The sequence below is a fragment of the Eschrichtius robustus genome, chromosome 9 (genome assembly GCF_028021215.1).
Source record: "Eschrichtius robustus isolate mEscRob2 chromosome 9, mEscRob2.pri, whole genome shotgun sequence".
Lineage (NCBI taxonomy): Eukaryota > Metazoa > Chordata > Mammalia > Artiodactyla > Eschrichtiidae > Eschrichtius > Eschrichtius robustus.
Genome location: NC_090832.1, coordinates 114,326,680 through 114,349,281, shown reverse-complemented (window position 1 = coordinate 114,349,281; position 22,602 = coordinate 114,326,680). Strand labels below are relative to the sequence as shown.

General features: G+C 43.2%; 1 protein-coding gene across 2 annotated transcripts in view; it reads left to right on the top strand.

The window, feature by feature from the left end:
- Positions 1-3,844: 3,844 nt before the first annotated feature.
- The window catches only part of LMBRD1 (LMBR1 domain containing 1), a 114,389-nt gene continuing 95,631 nt past the window's right edge, over positions 3,845-22,602 (top strand). Inside the window, exons 1-3 of one of the 2 annotated variants that reach the window (XM_068551562.1) lie at positions 3,845-4,108; positions 11,797-11,973; positions 19,370-19,430. In XM_068551562.1, coding sequence (XP_068407663.1) covers positions 4,037-4,108; positions 11,797-11,973; positions 19,370-19,430 — 310 coding nt within the window. In that variant the 5' untranslated portion in view covers positions 3,845-4,036. Of the gene's footprint in view, positions 4,109-4,271; positions 4,346-11,796; positions 11,974-19,369; positions 19,431-22,602 lie in introns of those variants that run through there. The other variant, XM_068551563.1, reaches the window with a different exon arrangement.

Here is a 22,602-nt window from a genome sequence, read left to right as displayed (position 1 = left end):
TAAACTGGGTGGCTTAGAGACAGCAGATATTTTTTCCTACAGTGCTGGAGGCTGGAAAGATCAAAGTGGTGACAGATTCAGTGTTTGGCTGGGACTATGTTCTCATTTAACTTCACATAGCAGAAGGGGCTAAAGGCCTCTCTGGCGTTGGGCACTGACCATTCCTGAGGGCTTCACCCTCCTGACATAAGCACCTCCTACAGGCTCTACCTCCAAATAGCATCACCTTGAGTCTTAGGATTTAATATATGGATGTGGGGCAGGGGAGCACATATTCAAATATTCAATCTATAGTATCAGGGGAGCAGGAAAGGACTGTCTATTGGGTTTTTTACATCCTCATGGAGTATATTACAATGTGCACACAAAAAGCCTTGAAACTCTTAAAGGCAAGTATCTTGGGGTGAGGAAGATTGTGTTCATTTATTAGGAGCTTTTCACTTTCTAAATTATTCATGTTTGGAAATTTTATTAATGAGCATGTATTCCTTTTGTAATCATCAACAACCAATAAAGATGGTTATTATTTTTAAAGAACTCTGGTCTGTAATGGAAGGCTTCCTAGGTTTAAGAACATCATTTAGGAGAGTGAGTTCAGTCCTCGCTGGTCTGGTCATACGGTGAATGAATAGTACATCCCGACCGGGTGGAAGAATGGAGAGATGGGCTGACGTGCCCTTTTCTACCTGTTCAGGTGTGTCCCTTTCTCTTTTCCCTTTCTCGCAATCTTCCTGATTCAAACCACTACTATCCTTGTAACTAGTCACTCTCTCATCAGCAACACAGGTTTACAAGGCTTTACCAACTTGAAAGTCAAGCTACTGCCCAATGCTACCCCAATACTTAGGTGTTCAGAGTCAGCAAAAGAGTGAACCCAGTTTATTAAATAAGCTTAATTCAATGGAAGGTATTGGGTTGGCCAAAAAGTGCCTTCAGTTTTTAAGTAAAAATAAAAGACACATTTTTCATTTTCACCAAGAACTTTATTGAACAATATAGTCACCCTTTTGTTCCACTACCTTCTGCCATTTTTCATGCAACTTCATAATTCCATCTTCCAAAAACTTTTTATCTTTTTGAGCAAAGAACTGTTCCAGGTGCCTTTTACAGTCTTCCAGGGAATTGAAATTTTTTCCATTAAGAGAATTTTGTAAAGACTGAGATAAATGGAAATCTGAAGGTGCAATGTCCGGTGAATATGGTGGATGAATCAGAACTTCCCAGCCAAGCTATAACAGTTTTTGCCTGGTCATCAAAGAAACATGTGGTCTTGTGCTTTCCTGATGGAAGATTACACGTTTTCTGTTGACTAAATCTGGACGCTTTTCGTCGAGTGCTGCTTTCAGTTGGTCTAATTGGGAGCAGTACTTGTTGGAATGAATCGTTTGGTTTTCCAGGAGGAGCTCATAATAGAGGACTCCCTTCCAATCCCACCCTATACACAACATCACCTTCTTTGGATGAAGGCCGGCCTTTGGTGTGGTTTGTGGTGGTTCATTTCACTTGCCCCATGATCTCTTCCGTTCCCCACTATTGTACAATATCCACTTTTCATCTCCCATCACAATTTGTTTTAAAAACGGAAACTTTTCATTACGTTTCAGTAGAGAATCGCATGCGGAAATGTGGTCAAGAAGGTTTTTTTCGCTTAACTTATATGGAACCCAAACGTCAAAGCGATTAACATAACCACGCTGGTGCAAATGGTTTTCAACAATTGATTTGTATATTTTGAGTATGTCGGCTATCTCCCGCGTGGTATAATGTTGATTGTTCTCAATTAATGTCTCGATTTGATCGCTGTCAACTTCAACTGGTCTACCCGGCCGTGAAGCATCGTCCAGCGAGAAATCTCCAGCATGAAACTTTGCAAACCACTTTTGACATGTTCGATCAGTCACAGCACCTTCTCCGTACACTGCACAAATCGTTTTTTGCGTTTCGGTTGCGTTTTTACCTTTCTTGAAATAATAAAGCATAATATGCCGAAAACGTTGCTTTTTTCTTCCATATTCAATATTAAAATGGCTACACAAAAATTCACCAATTTTGATGTCTTTTTTTTAAATGCACGCTGATGTGACAGCTGTCACATACAACCTAACAAAATTGTTTCGAATGAAGTTAAAGACAACTAAGTGCTACTAGAGCCATCTTCTGGAAAAAACTGAACAAATCTTTTGGCCAACCTAGTACATCAGCTATTAAAAATGGTTCATTCTAGTCTTGAAAAAAAATCACCAACTTCACATAAAATTTAAAGTGGTAGGGAGATTATGATCTTTAATTCTTTAACTCCCCTCCTAACCATAAATTCTCCTTCACATACAGAGTTAAAAAGGGATGTAAGAGGAGTTTAAATTCTTGGCCCTTCAGCCAAATAAAATAGTAGTAAATGGACTGGAGGGGGAGAAGAGAAATTGAAGAGATTTCTTCTCTGAGAATTGGTGCTGGTCTATGAATTCCCACCTCTAACTCCAAGAAGTGATGTGTGTGTGGAAGGCAGAGGTGACATGTTGCCATCTAATCCCTAGCCTAGTAAGGGAGGCCTCAAGGGAGCTACTTGGGAAATCTGACATATGGTCCTTGCATCTGAGAGAGGGCTGGTACCCAACTCAGGCATGGGAGAACTTCAGCCGACTCTGGATTTCGGCTGACTCCCTCTGGGATATCCAAGAAGGGCTGATAGCATTAGTATTAGAACTAGGACAAGGTAGCTACATTGGGAATGGCCTGCGCCCTCAAAGGTTATTGGCGCAAGCCATACGGATCATGTGGTGTACAGGGGATTTGGGTGGTGTTGGAGAAGGGGGAAAACTGGCCTGCCGTTGTCTTAAATCTCTCCTCCAAGCCAGCGGGCCTTCAGGAGAGGATTAGGAGACCTTAGCAGGAAGAGGCAGAAGTTTAAGTGACCACAGTATGCCCTGCAGAAGGTGAGGGAATTCTAAGTGGCTAGCTGGAGGAGAGATGTCTCTATTCACTTTGAGGAAACTATAGGAGAGAGGCCTCCCCAGAGGTGAATGGCCCACAGGAGAAAAAGTCACATTCAAACACTCACAAGTTCAGGGAGCAGGAAACCACCTTGGATGGTACAATTCACAGTAAAACTCTCTTCTCGATTTTCTTCTTCCCTCCTCATTTTGCCCTTCCCTTCAGCAGGATTCTAGCCCGAAACAGGTCGGGGGTAACATAACCACATAATGCATTGTCAAGAGATGTGGGATTCATCCATAAAGTTGTGTTGTGACTACAAATACGTTTGTTCAGTTCAGTGGTTAACAATGTACCCACGCTCCATGGACCCGGGCAAGCCATCTCGGAACCATTCCGTGGGCTTCACTATGGGCCTATGGCGGTACCTTGCTCACTTATTTATGAACATCACGAGAAGCTGCGATTTCATTCTGATATGTTCACAAAGTCAAGTACCTTTAGGGTATAAAGTCATCATGGAAATTTACAGGCATGTAGAGATCTAAATATAAAGGCCATAACATCACATGATAAGGCAGCGTCCAGCCCAGCAGCTACTCAGGCTGGGCCCCGGTGCCAGCAAATCAGAAGGTCATTTGGGCAGCTGGGAAACGTTCCCTTCATAGTCCGCCATGCCTGCAACCTGGGGAGGACTTCTGCCTTGGACATTAGGGAGCCTCTTCCTTTACAGCGGCAGTGGAAGCCCCCAAGGCGGCCGAGCTCTGCAGAAACAACAGCTGCAGCGCGCGTGGACTCCTAGCTTTTCCGGTTCAGCAGCCAGGACCTAATTAAGTATTCCACAGAGGTGACGTGGCCGGGAGACCACGCCCCTTCAGAGCCCCGCCCCGCCGCCGGCAGCGCGTGACGTCACGGCGTCCCGGACGCGCCCCGCCCCCGGCCGCTCGTCGCCAGGGGCCGCTCGCGGGCCCGGTCTCCTAGGCAACCAGGCGCTCCGCCCCTCCGCCCCTTTAACCTTTAGGGTGCGCGGGGCCGCGTCCTGCGCTCGCTCCCTTCTCCCTTCCCCTCCCCCCCTTCGCCGGGGCTGTCCCGGCCGGAAGCGAAGATGGCGGCGGCGGCGGGCGCGGCGTCAGCCGAGCTGGTGATCGGCTGGTGCATCTTCGGCCTCCTGCTCCTGGTAGGGGAGACGCTTGGAGTTCCCCAGGGCCTGGACGGGGGAGGGGGCAGCCCCGCCGTTGGCCTCCGGGGCCTGGACCCTCCTCGCCCCGCCCCGCCCGCTCCTGCGGGGGCTGCGGGGGCCCTGGGCGGGGGCGGGGCCGCGGGGAGGGGCGTGCCGGCCCCTCGTTGCCCGCGCGGGGTGGTCCCCCCGGCTGCTGGCTGCGTCCTGACCCGGAAGCCGCGCGGGCGCACCTGGGTATGGGGGCCTGGGGAGAGGAGGGGCCCTGGGAGCCGGGAGCGCCCGCCTGCGCGAGTCCCGTGGGCGCCACGTCGTCGCCCCGGGGGGGGGGTGTTCTCTGCCCCTCTGAGTGGTCCACCTTGCCCCTTCTCTTAGGACGGGGGGTCTGCAGCCTTCTCTCCCCATTGTGCGACCCTGCCTTGGTGACGTGCGGTGTTCGTTCTGACGCCGGGTGTCGCGTTCCTTCCCGGTCTCTGATGGGCGAAAACCTGTGCAGGGCGGAGCTGGGCCCCGGTCACTGCCAGTGTCAGGGTCTGTGTACCCACCTGTCTGACTTCAGGTGCCTCCTTCCCAGCTTCCTGGTTCCTGCTTTCCCGGTGAGCAGAACGTGGGCCTTAATGGGCCAAATGGCCTAGGTTGTACTTCCCTAACCCATATTAAAACGCTTTTATGTGGGAATTCAGTTTATTTCTCTTCGTACCCTTCCCCAGTGTCACTCTTCCCTCGTGGTCTCCAGCCCATCCTGTTGTTGCTTCAACAGGACAACTATCCGCCCCAAAGTATTTTGCCACTTTGCATTAGGAAAACAACAAAATCAAACCAAAAAACTGTTTACTTCACTTGTTGAGATCAGACTTGTTTCATTTTACTTTACTTTCTTGATTCCACTACCGTGTCTGCAACCTCTGTGTTATAGTCTGTTTTTCCAGTAGGTGTTGCAGCGGAAACTACCCTCCCCTCCAAAGTGCGAAAACTTGAAAAGGCTTCTCTTGTTGCCTTTACTCCTCGCCCGTAAAGTAATAATGCCTTTACCCTGGAACACACTTTATTCTGCTTGGAGAAAAGTGGAAACCGTGAAGGTTGGCTGTGGTTTCCAACGCCTGTACTTGGAGAGTTCACTGGCTTTTCCATACCCTCGTATTCACTTGACTTTGTAGGGGAGCAAAATTTGGCGCCCCAAAGTGGCTCTCTGGCTTGATGGTTAGTTCAGGCTGATTATATGTAAGAAACAGAAGACTCGGGAAATCTTTCTTTTTTACCTCTGTCTTAGCTGCTGGGAGAATTTAGGTAAGGGACTTGTTCCCCAAATAGAGTCATCACCTGAGATGTCTGCAGAGGATGTGGGCTAGGCGTGATGGTGGTGGTGGTACTCCGCTGGGCCTAGAGATCCGAGTCCCTCTGTCCTGTTGTCTCTGCCTGGCCCAACAAAAGTGTATTTGCCAACCTTTTGCTTTCTGTCTGCATGTGAATTGCCTTCCTCCCTGTTGAAGTCCCAAACCACCCCTGGCCAGGTTCCTCTGTCTATAGCTGAAAATGGTATTTAAGGTGAGGGCTTTGGCCATTTTGGCGAGTTTTCTTGGGTATCTCCCCTGTATACATGTTCTCAAGCGTTTGTTTGATATTCTCCTGTTGCTCTATCTCATGTCAATTTAATTGTTAGACCAGTCAGAAGAACTGAAGAACGAAAGGTACATTTCTTCCTCCCTGACAGTTAGAGGAAAACAAAGGAGCATGTAACCTGTATCAAAGTCCAGGGGGGAATCTCTTGGCAGTTATCAGTGAAAAACATGTAAGGTACAGCAGTTGTGCTGTAACTTGTAGGAGGATGCAAACGAAACATAGTGTGGCCTTTAGGAGGGCCTGAAGATAGGTGGGAAAACAAAAATCCTTGTAACAGGTTATTTTAAGTACTGAAAACCAAAGTATGGTTTTATGAATTAAATAGGACTTCAGAGAATAGAGAACAATATTGGGAGAAAGTGGAATTGAGGCAAACTTTGGATAGATAATGAAGGGAAGGCATTTAAGTTGGTGATACTACAGTGGGAACAAGATAAAATGAGAAGGGAATTAAAGGTCTGAAATTAGATGTTGGAATAGAAAGAAATTAGTAATGAGGGCCATTGTTTAATTTTCTGCAAGTCTCTTTAGTTCCTGGATTATTAGAAGAGAGCTGAATTCTCATGTCTGCTTCTGCATTCAGCCTTTTCAGAGATTATTTTGGTTGAAGTATATGAAGTTTTAGTGATATGTAGTTGGAAGCAGAGTATCTTTTAGGTCATTGTGGACCTTGTTCTGTAATACTACACCCAAACTCAGTTAAGTAGAAGCTTCTTAATGTGAAATATGGATTCTGAAACCCTATCAATGAACTTTTGTTCAGTTGTATTAAAGTCCACGTTGTACTTTGAATGGATCTTTCCCCATGCGTGGTTTTATAATGTGATGCATTTGATCATTTAGAAAATACTGGTTCACTGAGTTATGCAGATCTTCCAAATGTGGATACCTTTCATTATATAAATCAAAATATCCCATTCATCAGTATCACGACTGATCTTGTCAGAAGAAATGTCTCAGAAATAAGTATTGAGAATTGTCAAGCTCACAGTCGTGGATACAGGTTTTCCAAAATTCTGGTTTTCATTTGAAAGCTTGAATTTTATCACTGGTAACAAATACTCTCAGTTGTTTTTCTTGAACTGATCGGCTTCCTTTGTTCATTTAGACAAAATCTGCCAAATATCCAAGTCTGAATAACCATAGTTAGTCACTTGTGCTTTCAAGTGAAAACGATGTTTCTTGGAAATAGTGCCTAGTTTGGCTTTTGACTCTTAAATACTGAGGTGCTTTTCCTGGGGACAGCCAGCCATCGCAGGTTGAGTACATACTTCCAGTATGCGTTTCCCCAAGGAGTGTTAAAAGAGTCAAGTGTTGAAGTTTAATAAAGTTAACATTTACTGCTTTGTCAATTATAGTTTTAAGTTAAATAGTCTTTAAAAAAAATTTTTTTTCCCCCTTCTGTGAGTGTGGTGTGGTGTGGTGGTAAAGAATAAGATTACTACTGGCACGTTTGGTGCCATTGTCTTGATTCATGCTTAAATCGCCAGCAGTTTTCCCCACCATGGCTTTTGCACCATCAGTGCATATATCAACATAGTGACAAAGGCGGATGACGTCTTAGTATTATTATGGGGTTAGTTTCTATTTGCAAATCCCCAGAAAGGGTTGTGGGGCTGCCAGGGGTCTGGGGACTTAACACTTTGAGAACTGCTGCCGGTCATCTTCTAAAGAACCAGAACACTGAGATTGACTACTTTTGTAACCTTGGGCAAACAGGATGGACTTCATTTTCTTCTGCCACATAAGGAAAGGTGAGACTTGGCTCCTCCAAAGCCTATAATCTAACTGTCTACGTTTACTGGATCAATCTGAGCTCCTCTACCTAACCCCTCCCCCTGCAAGATGCTCAGTAATTTGGTTTACACCATCTCTCAAGTTGCAGTTCCCGTTACTGTACAAGATTGAGTCTCCGTTTCTGTAAAGTAAGTTTACTCTGGTTACTCAAAGTGAGGGGATCATCTGGGAACTTGTTAGAAGTACAAAACATAAGACCCCCAGCCCCACCGAATCAGAATCTGCAGTTCGACAAGATCCCAGGCAGTATATGTGTGCGTTCATTTAACAAACGTTTATCTGTTCTCATGCCTGCCTCTGCCCAGGTGCTTCTCCACCTTGACTGCTCTTTAAAGCCACCTGGGGAGTATTAAAAGCCCTAATGCCCAGACAGGTTAAATCACAATCTCTTGGGAGGGGTTGGGGACTGCTCTAAACCTTTCCTTATAATTGTTAGCAAAATTATGTATTGGTTTCTTTTATGAAATCCTCTAAGATGTTATTTCATATGACATTTAATAATAATTGGTGCTGTTTGTGGCACTGTGCTGAACTCTTCATTCAGTTTTTATAACCTGCTATGAAAGAAGTATTCTTATTTCTGTCTTACAGTTGAGGACATTTGGTTTACTTTATAATGTAGTAACTATTGATAGATTTGTTACCGAGTCCAAGCTTGCTCTGCTCGCCGCACGACAGGCCAGTGAACCCGAGACAAGGTGTCGGGGCGAGGAATACGACTTTACTCGGAAAGCCGGCAGACCGAGAAGGTGGCACCTAGTGTCTCTGAAAAACCATCTTATCGGGGTCTGGATGCCAGTTTCTCTTGCAGAATCAGAGAGGGAGAGGCCTTGAGGAAGTAAAGTAAAAGGGCCATCAGTCTTGCAAAACACTTCCTGGAATGACCAGCCTTGGAGAGGGGATGTGTTAGTTTCTTATTTCTTGTAGCCATTCACAGGTGGGCGGGTTCCCTGAGGCAGGCCATTAGGTATGGTTATAATAACAAAAGCAACGAAAAGCAAAGGTTAAAGTCAAAGAAACAGATCCAACTTGGAGTCCGATTTAGCTCTTGCCTGTTACCGATTTAACCTGTAAACGACTGTTTGGGGTTCTGTTTTAAAACTGTAAAGGGATCTTGAGACCAAAAAGTTTGGGAACCTCTGGCTTAACTATTTTGCCTGCGTTGCCCTTTCCCTGCCTGTTATTGGCAAAATCCTTTCTTTGCAGTAATACCTGTCACGCTGAACTTTGTAAAAGTGCAGATCTCCTTGAAGTCCAACAAAAAGTTTATTGAGCACTTTGTGTCAGGTACTGCTAAAGATAGAAAGAAAAGGCTCATCTTTCAGTGACTTCCAAAATAATTGGGAAATGTTTTAAATATCTGTCAATTAATTTAGAAACAAACCCATTAAATATTAATATGAGTAACATTTTATGAAAGAGTATTTTCCAGAACAAAAAGAAATTAGTAAGTTGTTAAGCCGGAATTTGAATGAAGCTCTTCTTTCTCTCTCCCTTTCTTTCTTCCTTTCTTTCTTTCTCTCTCTCTCCCCCCCCCCTTCCTTCCTTTCTTTCTCTTTCTCTCTCTCTCCCCCTCTTCCTTCCTCCCTCTCTCCCTCTCTCTCTCCTTCTTTCTTTCTTTCTCCCTTCGAAGCTTGCTTGCTTTCTTTTTCTCTCTCTCCCTTCCTTCGTTCCTTTCTTTCTCTCTCTCTCCCTCTCTCCCTTCCTCCCTCCCTCCCTCCCTCTCACTGTCTTTCTTTCTCTCCCTTCCTTCCTTCCTTCCTTTCTTTCTCTCTCTCTCTCTCTTCCCCCCTTCCTTCCTCCCTCCCTCCCTCTCTCTCTCCTTCTTTTGTTCTTTCTCCCTTCGAAGCTTGCTTTCTTTCTTTCTTTCTCTCTCTTCCTTCCTTCCTTTCTCCCTTCCTTCCTTCCTTCCTTCCTTTCTTTATCTTTCTCCCTCTCTCCCTCCCTCCTTCCCTCCCTTCCTTCCCTCCTTCTTTCCTTCCTTCCTCCCTCCCTCCCTCTCTCCCTCTCTCCCTCCCTCCCTCCCTCTCCCTCCCTCTCCCTCCCTCCCTCCCTCTCTCTCTGTCTTTCTTTCTCCCTTCCTTCCTTCCTTTCCTCCTTTGTTTCTTTCTCTCCAACAACCAGGTTCCCAGGAGCACATTTTCTTTTTCACCTTATTTTTTCCTGCTATTCTGATACCAACTGAAATGTTAATAATGTAAAGGAATTACATGCAACAATTTGGATGGATTTCAGATTCATTATGCTAAGTGAAAGAAGCCAGACTCAAAAGACATACTATATAAGGACATGATGACATTCTAGAAAAAGCAGAAGGTATGGGGACAGATAATAGATAGTGGTTGTCGAGGGCTGGGGAGTAGAGAGACGGGTTAACTCTGGAGGGGCATAGGGGATTTTTCTGCGGTGATGGAACTGTTCTTAGATCTTGACTGTGGTTGGAGAATTTGGAAACTGAAACTAGTTAGGTGGTGCTTAGGTTAGTTAGGTGGTGCTTAGTTCAGTTCTGGCTCCTGAACTAAAAGGGAAGTTACATGAAAAACTGGGTTCGCCTGTTGATGGGTGTTGAACCAAATGACACAACCACGCCACAGAGCAGGAGTAGGGAGAACACCGGGGATCTTTCCCAAAGCAGTGTCTCCTCAGCAGCAAGACTGGGGAAGCTTTAAGCTAAGGGTGTGTGCATGTTCCTGAAGGGGCTTGAGCGGAGGAATAGAATTGGGGCACAGGTCCACAGAGCTAGCTTTAATTGATTGAAGTCACTAGGGTCAGAAAAGGTCAACATCATCACCCCTTAGGTTCTAGTTGGTCTAGTGGTTGAGCGCCAGAGGCGGGGTTAAATTCTGCAAAACAGCTCGAGAAAGTGCTTCAGGCTAATCTTTACCACCATTGAAACAGAATTGGGAGTTTACAACTGATTTATTATCTTTACTGTTGGTACTTCTCTTGCCTGATAAGTCTTTTGTTCCTTTAAGGTCTTTAATTACTGAGACCCATTCAAGGATGTGCGCTGTGGCCAGGCTTAGATCACTAAATGGCTTGGGCCAAGAGTGGCTTCTCTTATGTCAGGAAGGCCATGCCTGGTTCTCTTTCTCTAGGGAATCCCTGCCCTATCTGCTTATAGTGAAAGTTAAATCTGTTGAAAAGCATGAAATGCCGAAACCAAGCTTGTGTCCCAGGGCTTTGACAGAGCTTAGTTAAAACCCTGGTTTTCAGGTTCGCCTCAGATTGGAATCCTCAGGCACTGGAAGTGCCGATGCCTGGAGGAGCCTCACTCGCTGATTGAAGTGGTTTGCGGGGTGGGTGTGCAGGTATGTAAGTTTTTACCCAGGGGATTCTAACACAGCCAGGGTGGAGAATCCCTGATGCAGGATCTGTCTGCTTCCCCTAGGATTAGGGCGGAGGTTCTCGAAGTGTAGTCCTTGGACCAGCATCAACCTCACCTGGGAACTTGTGACAAACGCAGGTTTTCTGGACCTTCTCCAGACCTGTTGGATGGGGAACTCTGTGCTTTAGCAGCCCTCCAGGGGATTCTGATGCTGGAATCTGAAGTTAGAGGGTTGCGAGAGTACAGTCCTATACCCTCCCTCTGTTAGTTTCTAGGAAGATGTTGACGACTATTAAGAGTACCTGGTGGAGATGTCAACCTCAGTACCTCTGAGTGTGCTTTTTCCCTGAAAAGTTCCTTGCAATGCACGGGCATCCATTTTCAGTGTTCACTTTTCTTCGTTTAATGCCCTTTGAAATGTGAATTATAGTATCATGTGTCAATTGCGTGGTGATTATTGGCAGTTAATCTTTAGTTGAATGGTACTCTTGAACTGTAATAATGGGACAGAAGTTAATTTCAATTCAAGTGGTATTCTGTGATGCTTCAGCAGTAAGAATAGGATAGAACAGCTTCTAGTTATGTCTTCGATCTATAGGGAAAAGTATTCAGAGCTAGTTAGAACTGTAATGTTGTGTGAAACCATGAATGGTTATACTGTGTTCAGTGAGGAAATATGTAACTGAGCACTGTTATTGATAACTTTTGCTTGTTTTTTTTGGTGTCTTGGCACCCAAGTGAAGTTGTACTGCTTTCATGAACTCGGCTTTGAAAGTTATAAATCTTGAATAAGTTTATAAGGGGTAGTGGATGTTGCTTGCACATCCGGAAGAATCACTACTTGACATAATGTTTCCCATTGGGAACTTCCAAACACAGACTAAAATCAGTTTTAGAGAATACATAGGGCAGTAACAAAACATTTCTTTCTGTTCTATTTCAGGCTATTTTGGCATTCTGCTGGGTATATGTTCGTAAATATCAAAGTCAGCGGGAAAGTGAAGTTGTCTCCACCATAACAGCGATCTTTTCTCTGGCGATTGCTCTTATCACATCAGCACTTCTACCAGTGGATATATTTTTGGTTTCCTACATGAAAAACCAAAATGGTACATTTAAGGTAATTATCATCATACTATGGGAATTTTTCCTTTCATATTCTTGGCAATTAAGTATTTACTGAAATGTTTAGCAGTGCGGTGTATGTTGTGTTTTATTGTCGTCTCTGGGAATAAGCGAGAATGGAAATGCACATAGAGGCCGAATATGTGACAACTACATGGAACAGACTGTTCGCTGACTTACAACCATCCAAGTGTGAAGAATGCATTTTGTTAATCGGAAAATGTGCCAAGTAATCATAATAGGGTTATTTTTGTGCCTCTTGCAGCTCCCTTGAAGTCTGTTTAACTTGATCTGCATCAATGCAGTACATAGATAATTTAGAAGGGATTTTGTTAGTGGCAGATTAGGGTCTTCATCTCTATGTCATATTGAGTACTCTGGGTCACTGTGATGTAGGCTGCGGATTATCAGACCTGAGTTCTAATCTTGATTCTCACTGTCTGACTTGTGTCTTTGGCCAAATTGAACTTTTCTGCACTTCAAGTTCCTCATTTTTAAAATGCATGGTGTTGGACTGGAAAATTTCTGAGTTCCTTTTCAATTATGCAAGTTACTTTTACATTTCTTATTAGTGTAACCTTCTATGAGGCAGGAACTGTGTCTTGTTTGTTTCTGTATGCCCAGTGTCTGACAAGCAGTAGGTACTTAAATATTTGAATGAAATATTATTTCAGTTATCTCAATAATGCATGGTTCCAAAGTAAGTTCCTGAATTGGGCCAACTGGGCTGAAATAATTTGATAATTTTTTATAGTTAGGTTTGGGTAGATTCTGATTGCTGTGAAAACTACAGTTATTGTCTGTAGGTCAGTCATTCATTTAGCGAGTATCAATTGACCACTTAGTATGTGCCGAACACTGTACAGAGATAGTAACTAACGTTTGTTGAGTATTTACTATGTGTCAGACCCTTTCCTAAATGGTTTACATGTCTTCACGCCATTAATGTCCCAACCACCCTATGAGGTAGATAGTGTTATCCATGTTTTTATGGGCAGGAAGCCAGGGTTCAGAGAGGTGACGTGACCCATCTGAGGTCTTGGGGTTTGTAAGTGCTGTTTGCTGGGATTTGAAGCTCTGCAGTCCAGCTCCGAAGCTCTTTGCTCACTGGCATCTGGATCTGTACCTCTGTCTGTATCTATCCATCTGATACAGCGGAAGTAGTGTTATCCCTTGTATAACTGTTGTTTGAGTAGGAGATTTTTTAAGTTTTAAATTTAGAATATTTGATTTGTTTAGATTTTGTGGGATTATGTTTTCATCTTGAAATTCCTAAAGTAAATATTTTCATGAATTATGAACTTCCCCTTAGATTATGTAGTTGTTCTGGAACCATGCTTACTTTAGTAGTCACTTTCTGGGTACTAGTTTTTTGTTTTACTTTTTTTTAATCCGTGAGATTGCATTTATACTTGTTTAAACAAGACTTCAGGAATTCACCCACCTAAAGAAGCAAAAGTATTACCCATAAAAACTTAGGGCATTTATTTTATTAATAAGATGCCCCAAAAGAGAAGAAAATGTATAACTGTAGTTAATGTGCTTATTTTATGGTTGTTAAATCTGAACGCGCACCAATAATTAGAAGGGAAAAATTCCATGTAAGTGTTTTTTTTCCCCCAATTAAAAAAAAAATGTTTTCTTTCATTATTGAGGGATTATTTATTCAGCAATTGTATGTTCTTTTTTTTTTCTACTGTTCATTTACTTAGTTGCCTCTGTTTAGTTCTGTTTGTTTTTAGCTAACTCAGCTTAATGTACCAGTTTTTTTCCCCAACACTTTGATGGCTTTCTTGGTATTTTAAACATCCTTTGTTTCCCTTTCTGCCTTTTTCTGGGAGGGCTGGATGGGAGACTAGTGAAATTCATAAAGAGTTGTCATTTGAAGCTGGCATGTGCTAACACTCAAAGGAGAACTGAAAAGACTTTCAAAGGACACTTTCCCAGTAAACCGTAGAGAGTATTTTCTCCAAACTGTTATTAATGAATTCTCTTGAGGTGCTTAGTGAAACACAAGAGTGAGTATTTAAGAATTAGTTTTCAGACTTCATGCCGCAGCTGTAAATTTAGCTGTCTTCGGGTAGAAGTGTCCACACTGTCTTTAATCTCTTCCGTCCTTATTAGTCAGGATGAATGTGCAAGTTGACGTTGTTTTCCATGATGCATTATGTTGTATCCTAAGTTTTACAATGTGCATTTCTTATTCCTAAATGAATATGAGTATCGTCTAATCTTCTCCATTTGCACCTCAAATATTGAAGCCTCTAAACCGATTAGGGACCTGCTTATAAGGTGTAATTGTTTGGAAACTCGAGATGTCAAGGACTGCTAACATTTGGCTTAGGAACTGAGGGTGCCGGACAGGCGGTCAACACACTTTCTCTGTTTTGTCTTATTTGCCTTCCTAGCTGTTTCTGCCTTCTTTTGGCCAAGGATATATTGTAATAATGTCTGAACTGTTTCCATTCACCTTTTTTTAAACACATGGCACTATGAATAATTTCAACCAGATCATTTCTTTGTTTCTAGTTTTTGTGAAATAATTAACTTTATAGATTAAAGAAAAAAAAAAAACCTTAAAGTATAGCCGAAGTGTTCTATTATAGTGTCTAGTTGACCAATAATTTTAGCTAGTGATATACACAAAGTATGCCAATCAGAGAAATCAGAAATGGCCACTAACGTGAACAAATATTCTTTATTTTATACAGTGTGTAAAATTAAAATAAAATCAGTAGTTAAGGTATAGCATCGCAGCATTTGTTTTGGTAGCTAAAATGTTCATCTCCTCCTTCCCTCCATCAATGATTAGTCTCTCTATGGCCCATAATTATGAGATGTCTGGGTTGAACTCTGCTACTGCCTCATTCCTACTCTCAGATGCTGGTAATTTTACCTTAGAGCTCTGTACTCGTCACTACACCTTAAGTATATTCATGCACTTCATATTTACTGAGTATGTAATGTGTACCTGACAGAGACGTGGATGCTAGAGGTTAACGATTACAGCCATGAGGCCGCTGCTCTCAGGGAGCTCACGTTCTGTGAGAGCAGACCAGCAGCCAGCAGACAAAACAAGCTAGCTTCCTAGTACTCCCTGCTGTGAGGATGCGGAACAGAGGGACGGGAGGGTCTGCCCGGTGGTGGGCGTTGAGGCAGGAGAACGGCTGAGGAGGACCGGGCTGCCGGCGGTCCTGCAGGTGAGAACCGAGCAAGGGCCGCCTAGGGAGAAGCAGCGGCAGGTACAGGGGCCCTCAGGCAGACGTGCTTTTGGCCCGTTTGGCTGAGGTGTGGCACTGGGGGCCGTGCTTTGGTACGAGCTGAGATGAAGAGGAAGGTGGGGACAGATTGTTTGTGACTTTTAGGCCATGTTAATGGGTTTAGATTTTCTTCCAAGGGCAGTGGGAAGTTAGAGAAGGTAAAAAATAAAGGTGGTGTGGATTAGAGGGGTACTAGTGGAGAAAAGTGATTAAAAGCAGTATGGATTTTGGAGCTAGAACTGCTTGGATCGGCTGATGGATTAGATATGGGGGTGGAAGGAAAAAGAAAACTAGAGATTAACGAAGCACTAAAGCCTGGTACACCTTCGAGAAATAGGGCAGCCTAGGGGAATAATTAGACCTGTGTGTGCACACGGGCAAGTGAGGGATGTAGAAAAAAGAGCTTTTATTTTGGACAAGTTACCTTCAAGGTGCCTATCATACGTATTCAAGTGCGGCGTCGAGCAGGGAGTTGAAGCTCCAGGGAAACCTTAGGGTTGGAGAGGGGTATCTGGAAGTCATCAGCACGTGGATGGTATTTAGAGCTATGCACTGTCCAGCAGCTGGGGAGACCGAGTGGTCAGAGAGGGCTTGGCATGGGCCATGGATTCGAGAGCTGCGTTAGTTACGTGGAGGCCGGCCCAGGGGGAGGGGCTGCAGCCTGGGAGGTGGGAAGGAAAACGACAGAGGGGCCTTCTCAGGAGAAGAACGTGTTTCAGGAAGCGTGATGCTGAGAGATGGAGGGCGAGAGGGAGGGGAGTGACCGTGGCTTTGGTGAGGAGCCGTTTCCGTGGAGCAGCGGGGCAGCTAGGTGGGAGTGGCTGAGTGTGCGCCGGAAGGTGAGGGAGCAGGGGCAGGGGATGCCCACAGCGTTTCAGGAAGCTCTGTCCTCCAGGGGAGTAGGAGGTTGGGCGGGGTGTGCTTATCTGTGGTGGTGGCGTGTCCTTTCATGGAAGCTACTAGAGCGTGTGCGCTTTAGGGTTCAGTAGAGTGGGAGAGGTGTCTGGGAGGAGAGAAAGGGTATCGCCGCAGGTGCAGTGTCCTTGCGAAGGCAGAGGGGTGGAGACCCAAAGGGAAAGGGTTGGCTGTAAATAGCGCGGGCGCTCGGCAGAAGGTAGGGCTGGCATTCGAGTACAGATGGGGGTCGGTTCTAGATTTGGGAGTGAATTGAGTAGCTGTTTTTTGTCCTCAGGTTATTTGAGAGACCTGTAAGTCAGTGCTTGTCAACCATTGGCTTCTGTGCTGGGTGACCCTTGTGAGGGCTGCCCTGTGCATTGCAGGTGTTTAGCAGGTCCTGGCCTCCGCCACTCGATGCCGCTAGCGTACAGAGCCCGCCGCCACCCTCCAGCGTCTCCAGGACATTGCCAGGTGTCCATGGGGGGCGGAGTCACCCCTGCGTGAGAACCATTGGTCTAAGGTGAGGTTATCTGGTAAAATTAAGGAGAGTCAAGTGTGGTTTGGGGTTGGACCGAGCATTTCGGAAAGTCATCTTGAAGAATGGGAGAGGGAGTTTTACATACACGAACCGCTCCCTCTTTGTTCTGTGGACTTTATATCCTTTTCCTTTCTTCTAAAATGTTCTTCTTTCGTATTCTTTACTTAGTATTAGTTCTTGTTTGTCCCACATTCCTTTGGGTCTTCTGAAGTTCCTTTTGGTCTCTACTTTGGGAGGCAGTAGCTTGTGGAATGTATCAAGGGTACAGCATTTCTCAAAATGTAGAAGAAGGAAGTTTCATAAACTAAGCTCTTTTGACAGTACATCAGATACCTTGGAGGCAAGACTGTATATAAAAGCCAAATACACAAATAGTACTTGAGTGATGTTGTATATTTTACACATATTTTTGCTTTAAAATAGTAACAGTAATGCTCTCTAACTGCCACAAGATTTGGTTAAAGTAAAGAACGTTGGAGGGTAAAAGATACTAAATTTCAATGAACCTTTGGCTTTAATTACCTTCAGACTTTCTACATTTAATCTTTTTCTGAGGTTGGGGTCTTCTTCAATTTTGAAGTTTAACTTTTATGTGATTCTCAATGGGTACGTTAATACCTCGTGGGGTTGTCTTGGAAATTGGTAAGGAGCTTGCGTAAGGATAGATGTAATTATCCTCTGTTTCAAAAAATCTTCAAGTTTGAAAAATCTTTTAAAATGTCTGTTTTGATGTTTAAACAATCACTAAAGAAGCGCAGCTTTTGGGAGTAGAAGCTTTGGTTGTGTGTATATTCATTTGGATACTTGAGTCGTTGATGAAGAAATTTCCAGTCATTGGCGAGAATTCTCCCCAGTGCTTTTCCAGTCCTGTGTGGTAAGCACTGCTTAACGTTCTTTCCATTTTTCTGTAGTATATGTACAGTGTTTCTTTCATTACATTTTTTAGACAAAGATTGTGTATGTTGTTAAAACTATTGGTTGCAACTTGTTCTGTTTACCCGCACTCAAAAGTACTTTATGGATATCCATATACGCCTGTATGTTTTGCAGATGACTTTTAGAATCAGCATGGCAAAACACTCTACCCACTATTGGGATTTTGATAGGCAATATATAGTTTTTATAGATTAATTTGGAGGGATTTGGTATTTACAGTCTTTTCATGTGGGAACGTGTGACTTTTCATTTATTTGGATCTTTTTTATATTCTGTATAGTTAACATAATTTTAAAACTGAGGCCATTAAGTTTTTCTTTTTTAAAAAAATTTATTTGTTTTTTATTTATTTTTGGCTGCGTTGGGTCTTCGTTCCTGTGTGCAGGCTTTCTCTAGTTGTAGCGAGCGGGGGCCACTCTTCGTTGCAGTGCACGGGCCTCTCATTGTGGTGGCTTCTCTTGTTGCGGAGCACGGGCTCTAGGCGCGCGGGCTTCAGTATTTGTTGCGCATGGGCTCAGCAGTTGTGGCTCACGGGCTGTAGAGTGCAGGCTCAGTAATTCTGGTGCTCCGCGGCATGTGGGGTCTTCCTGGACCAGAGATCAAACCCTCGTCCCCTGCATTGGCAGGCGGACTCTTAACCACTGCACCACCAGGGAAGTCCTCTTAAGTTTTTCATAGTCTTAATTGCTATTGGAAAAATGCTATTTTTATTGTGCGCCGTGTGTCAAGGTTTGCATTTGTAGTGCTAAATTTGGGGTTTCCACATTTTTGTTCTGTTAAGCATTTGTCAATTAGAAATTCATAGATATTCATTGCTAGAGGTGTTTGTAGGTGAAAAAGGAAAAAAAAGAAAAACCTAAATTATCTTAGGAGAGTTAAATGTTTCCACTCTTTGTTAAGAGACCTTGTAAGTGGGATGTTGATACTAACTTGAGCTCTTAAAGTATTGATAGAACAAAATTGTCCTGGCCACTAATTTGAGCCTTGGTGCTTAATCGCAATGACCAGTCACATTGGCGCTCCAGGCTTAATTTTCATATGCATACAATTAGGATAGTCAAAAAGACTTGCTATTATACCCCAGTTCTATTTTGTTAATGTGTAGATGTTTTTATTTGAAAAGATTAATTAGAATTAATTTTCTAAGTTAAAGTACTAAATTTAAATGACTAATTTAAAGAAAATGTGGGTTGAATGCAAAGAAGTTTATATTGACTGTTCTTTTAGGTATTTTAAAATATCTTGTTTCTAAAATACAAATCATACCTGTCGCTCTGCACAAAGCTGCATCACTGTTTTCCGTTGCCTTTAGGACAGAGGCCAGAATACCTAGCGTGACTCACGGTCCCTCAAACCTAATGCCTTTCCCTCCCTCACTCCACCTGCTTTCTCTCCCCTTTCCAAAAGCTCTAGTGAATCTATAGTTTGCTTCCTGCAGGTTTTTCAAAGTATCCACATATGTTCCTTTATTCTCTTCCCTCCTTCCCACTGTGTTATCCCGGCCCCAGTTTAGTGGCCCTGGCCCGTAGCTGCCTCTCCTTCACGTGCTTCCCCAGGACCATGTCGTCACGTCAGCTCAGCATTCACCTGCTGAAATTGCCTGTTTACTTGTCTGTCTGTCACTTCTTGAGGGCACAGACCATACCTGTCAGAGTCGATGATACATTTATAAGTGATATCCAATCATATTAAAATTTAAGTATAATTGTTAAGCAAATGGCTGTTTCATTAATATTTCTATTGTTTCCTTTGGATCCTAGGACTGGGCCAACGCTAATGTCAGCAGACGGATCGAGGACACCGTATTGTACGGTTACTACAGTAAGTATATTTCCGTTTCATTGCCTGTCTGGGCTGCTCGCCAAAATGTAGAATAAAGCTACATATAGACTTTTTTTTTTTTAACTGGAGTATAGTTGCTTTACAATGTTGTGTTAGTTTCTGCTGTACAGCAAAGTGAATCAGCTATATGTATACATATGTCCCCTCTTTTTTGGATTTCCTTCCCATTTAGGTCACCACAGGGCACTGAGTAGAGTTCCTTGTGCTATACAGTAGGTTCTCATTAGTTATCTGTTTTATACATTTTATTGTGTATGTGTCAATCCCATTCTCCCAGTTCATCCCAAGCCCCCTTTCCCGCCTTGGAATCCATACGTTTGTTCTCTACTTCTGTGTCTCTATTTCTGCTTTGCAAATAGGTTCATCTGTACCATTTTTCTAGATTCCACATATATGTGTTAATATACGATATTTGTTTTTCTCTTTCTGTCTTACTTCACTCTGTATGACAGTCTCTAGGTCCATCCACATCTCTACAAATGACCCTATTTTGTTCCTTTTTATGGCTGAGTAATATTCCATTATATATACGTACCACATCTTCTTTATCCATTCATCTGTCGATGGGCGTTTAGGTTGCTACCATGGCTATTGTAAATAGTGCCGCAGTGAACATTGGGGTGCATGTATCCTTCGGAATTATGGTTTTCTCTGGGTATATGCCCAATAGTGAGATTGCTGGGTCATAATGTAGTTCTATTTTTAGTTTTTTAAGGAACCTCCATACTGTTCTCTGTAGTGGCTGTACCAGTTTATGTTCCCACAGTGTAGGAGGGTTCCCTTTTCTCCACACCCTCTCCAACATTTTTTTTTTAAATTTTTATTTATTTATTTATTTATTTATTTATGGCTGTGTTGGGTCTTCGTTTCTGTGCGAGGGCTTTCTCTAGTGCGGCGATGAAGTGTGGGGCCACTCTTCATCGCGGTGCACGGGCCTCTCACTGTCATGGCCTCTCTTGTTGCAGAACACAGGCTCCAGACGCGCAGGCTCAGTAGTTGTGGCTCACGGGCCCAGTTGCTCCGCGGCACGTGGGATCTTCCCAGACCAGGGCTCGAACCCGTGTCCCCTGCATTGGCAGGCAGATTCTCAACCACTGCGCCACCAGGGAAGCCCTCCAGCATTTATTGTTTGTAGAATTTTTGATGATGGTCATTCTGACTGGTGTGCCAGTGATATGTCGTTGTAGTTTTGATTTGCATTTCTCTAATAATTAGTGAAGCTGAGCATCTCTTCATGTGCCTCTTGGTCATTTGTATGTCTTCTTTGGAGAAATGTCTGTTTAGGTCTTCCACCCATTTTTGGATTGGGTTGTTTGTTTTTTTGATATTGAGCTGCATGAGCTGTTTGTATATTTGGGAGGTTAATCCCTTGTCAGTTGCTTCGTTTGCAAATATTTTCTCCCATTCTGAGGGTTGTCTTTTTGTCTTGTTTATGGCTTCCTTTTAATTCTGATATCACATTTGAGATGACTGTTTCAGCACCATGAATAAGTAGTGTAGAACTCATCTGGTCACCTGAAACTTCCGTTACATACTTTGTTTCACTTAGGTTCACTTTCAGCCCTTCTTGGTAGAGGTTCAGTCAAGTTCCCTTAAATCTCCACTCTCTTCCTCTGATACCATTGTTTGGTAACTTTTGTTACCACTTTCCCACTTGCACTCTTGATTTTGAAAATCTCAGTTTTCTAGAAATTTCTTCTAAGTATTGGCACTAGTACAGTGTACTGTCTGGGAGTTTGCAGCATCAGCCAGTTTAACCTGGGGGTCATGGTGGATTGGTGTGTTTTGTACTTTACAGAACCGATTAATCCAGGGGTGGTGGTGGATTGGCCCCTCCTTCCCTCCTTTCCTCTCTCTTCCTTCCCTAGTGTTGGATTAGAGAAGCTATTTATAATAGCCACCTAAATGTTTTCGAAATTGTCTCTTTGAATACATATGACTCGTGCTTTTATAAAAATGTGTAAGTGCTGAGTTAGGAAAGGGATGTCTTTTTTTTTTTTTTCCAGCAATGAATCAAGAGGTTGAATAAAATTTCAGTAGGACACTGAAAAAAAAATCTATAGAAGTTTCTGTTGATGGGGTAAGTTTTTCAGGGGTTTCATTGGATTTTAACTTAGCTGCTTTGGCTCTAACTTTTGTCTCTTCTCCTGATCTGAAATCTATAGGACCTATGAAATTCCATTTCTTTGGTATAGATTTCAGAAATATTTTTATGGTATTTTAATATAGAATTTATTATTTCTAATGAATAAATTTAATATATATCATAAAATCTAGATTTGACCTGTTAAGTTAAAACTTTTGAAATGGTGGTATATTAAGCAGAATACAAACTTATTGGCAGGATATAAATCACTTCTTCAAAAACAGTTTTGTGAGGTGGGGCCTGTCTCCTATGTAACACTACAGTGTATTTATGCTGTAGAACATGTGACAAGATAAGCCAGCTTTTATCTTAGTGCAATCCAGGTTTATGAACCGTATCTTATCAGTGAACCTAGAGGCTAGTGGATTGATCCATTGTAACCAAGGTTACAGAGACTTCTACACTGGAATGTTAATTCAGCAGTCTTTCCAGTTGGTTTCATAGAGAGAATTAAGCTTACAGGAAGTGATCTGTGATTATTTTTCTTAATCCTCCCAAGGATAGTGTGTTTCTAGTATCATTTTAAATGCATGGGAGAAAATTAATCATTATAAACAAGATGACTTAGGGATTTAGGGTTTGGTCCTCTGTATAACTTGGGTTGTAGTGAGAAATAATAACTGCTTTGGGATAGGATAGTTGAGTCACTGATCTAGGGAAGAAATCTGCATGAGAAGCCAAATTATGAATAGAAGATTTCTTGATGACCACGGAATTGAAGCAAGAAGATTTAATTCAATAATATTAGTGGTTGTTGTCATAAAGTTAGTTACATCCGTTTTAGCTACGGCGGGTGGGCCTTTGGGTTTAACTCAGATCATGCCCTACAGCTAGGAGCCGTAGCCTCTGAGATGGTCATTGTCCTCCAGCCCAGCCGTTTCCCAGAAATGCTGGGTGTTATCTGATTACATATTACATCTCCGATTCTGCATGCTGAGGACTAAGCAGACTCCAGAGAATCCGGAGCACGATTTTTATCCGTTCCCTTCTGTGAGGTTCTGTAGT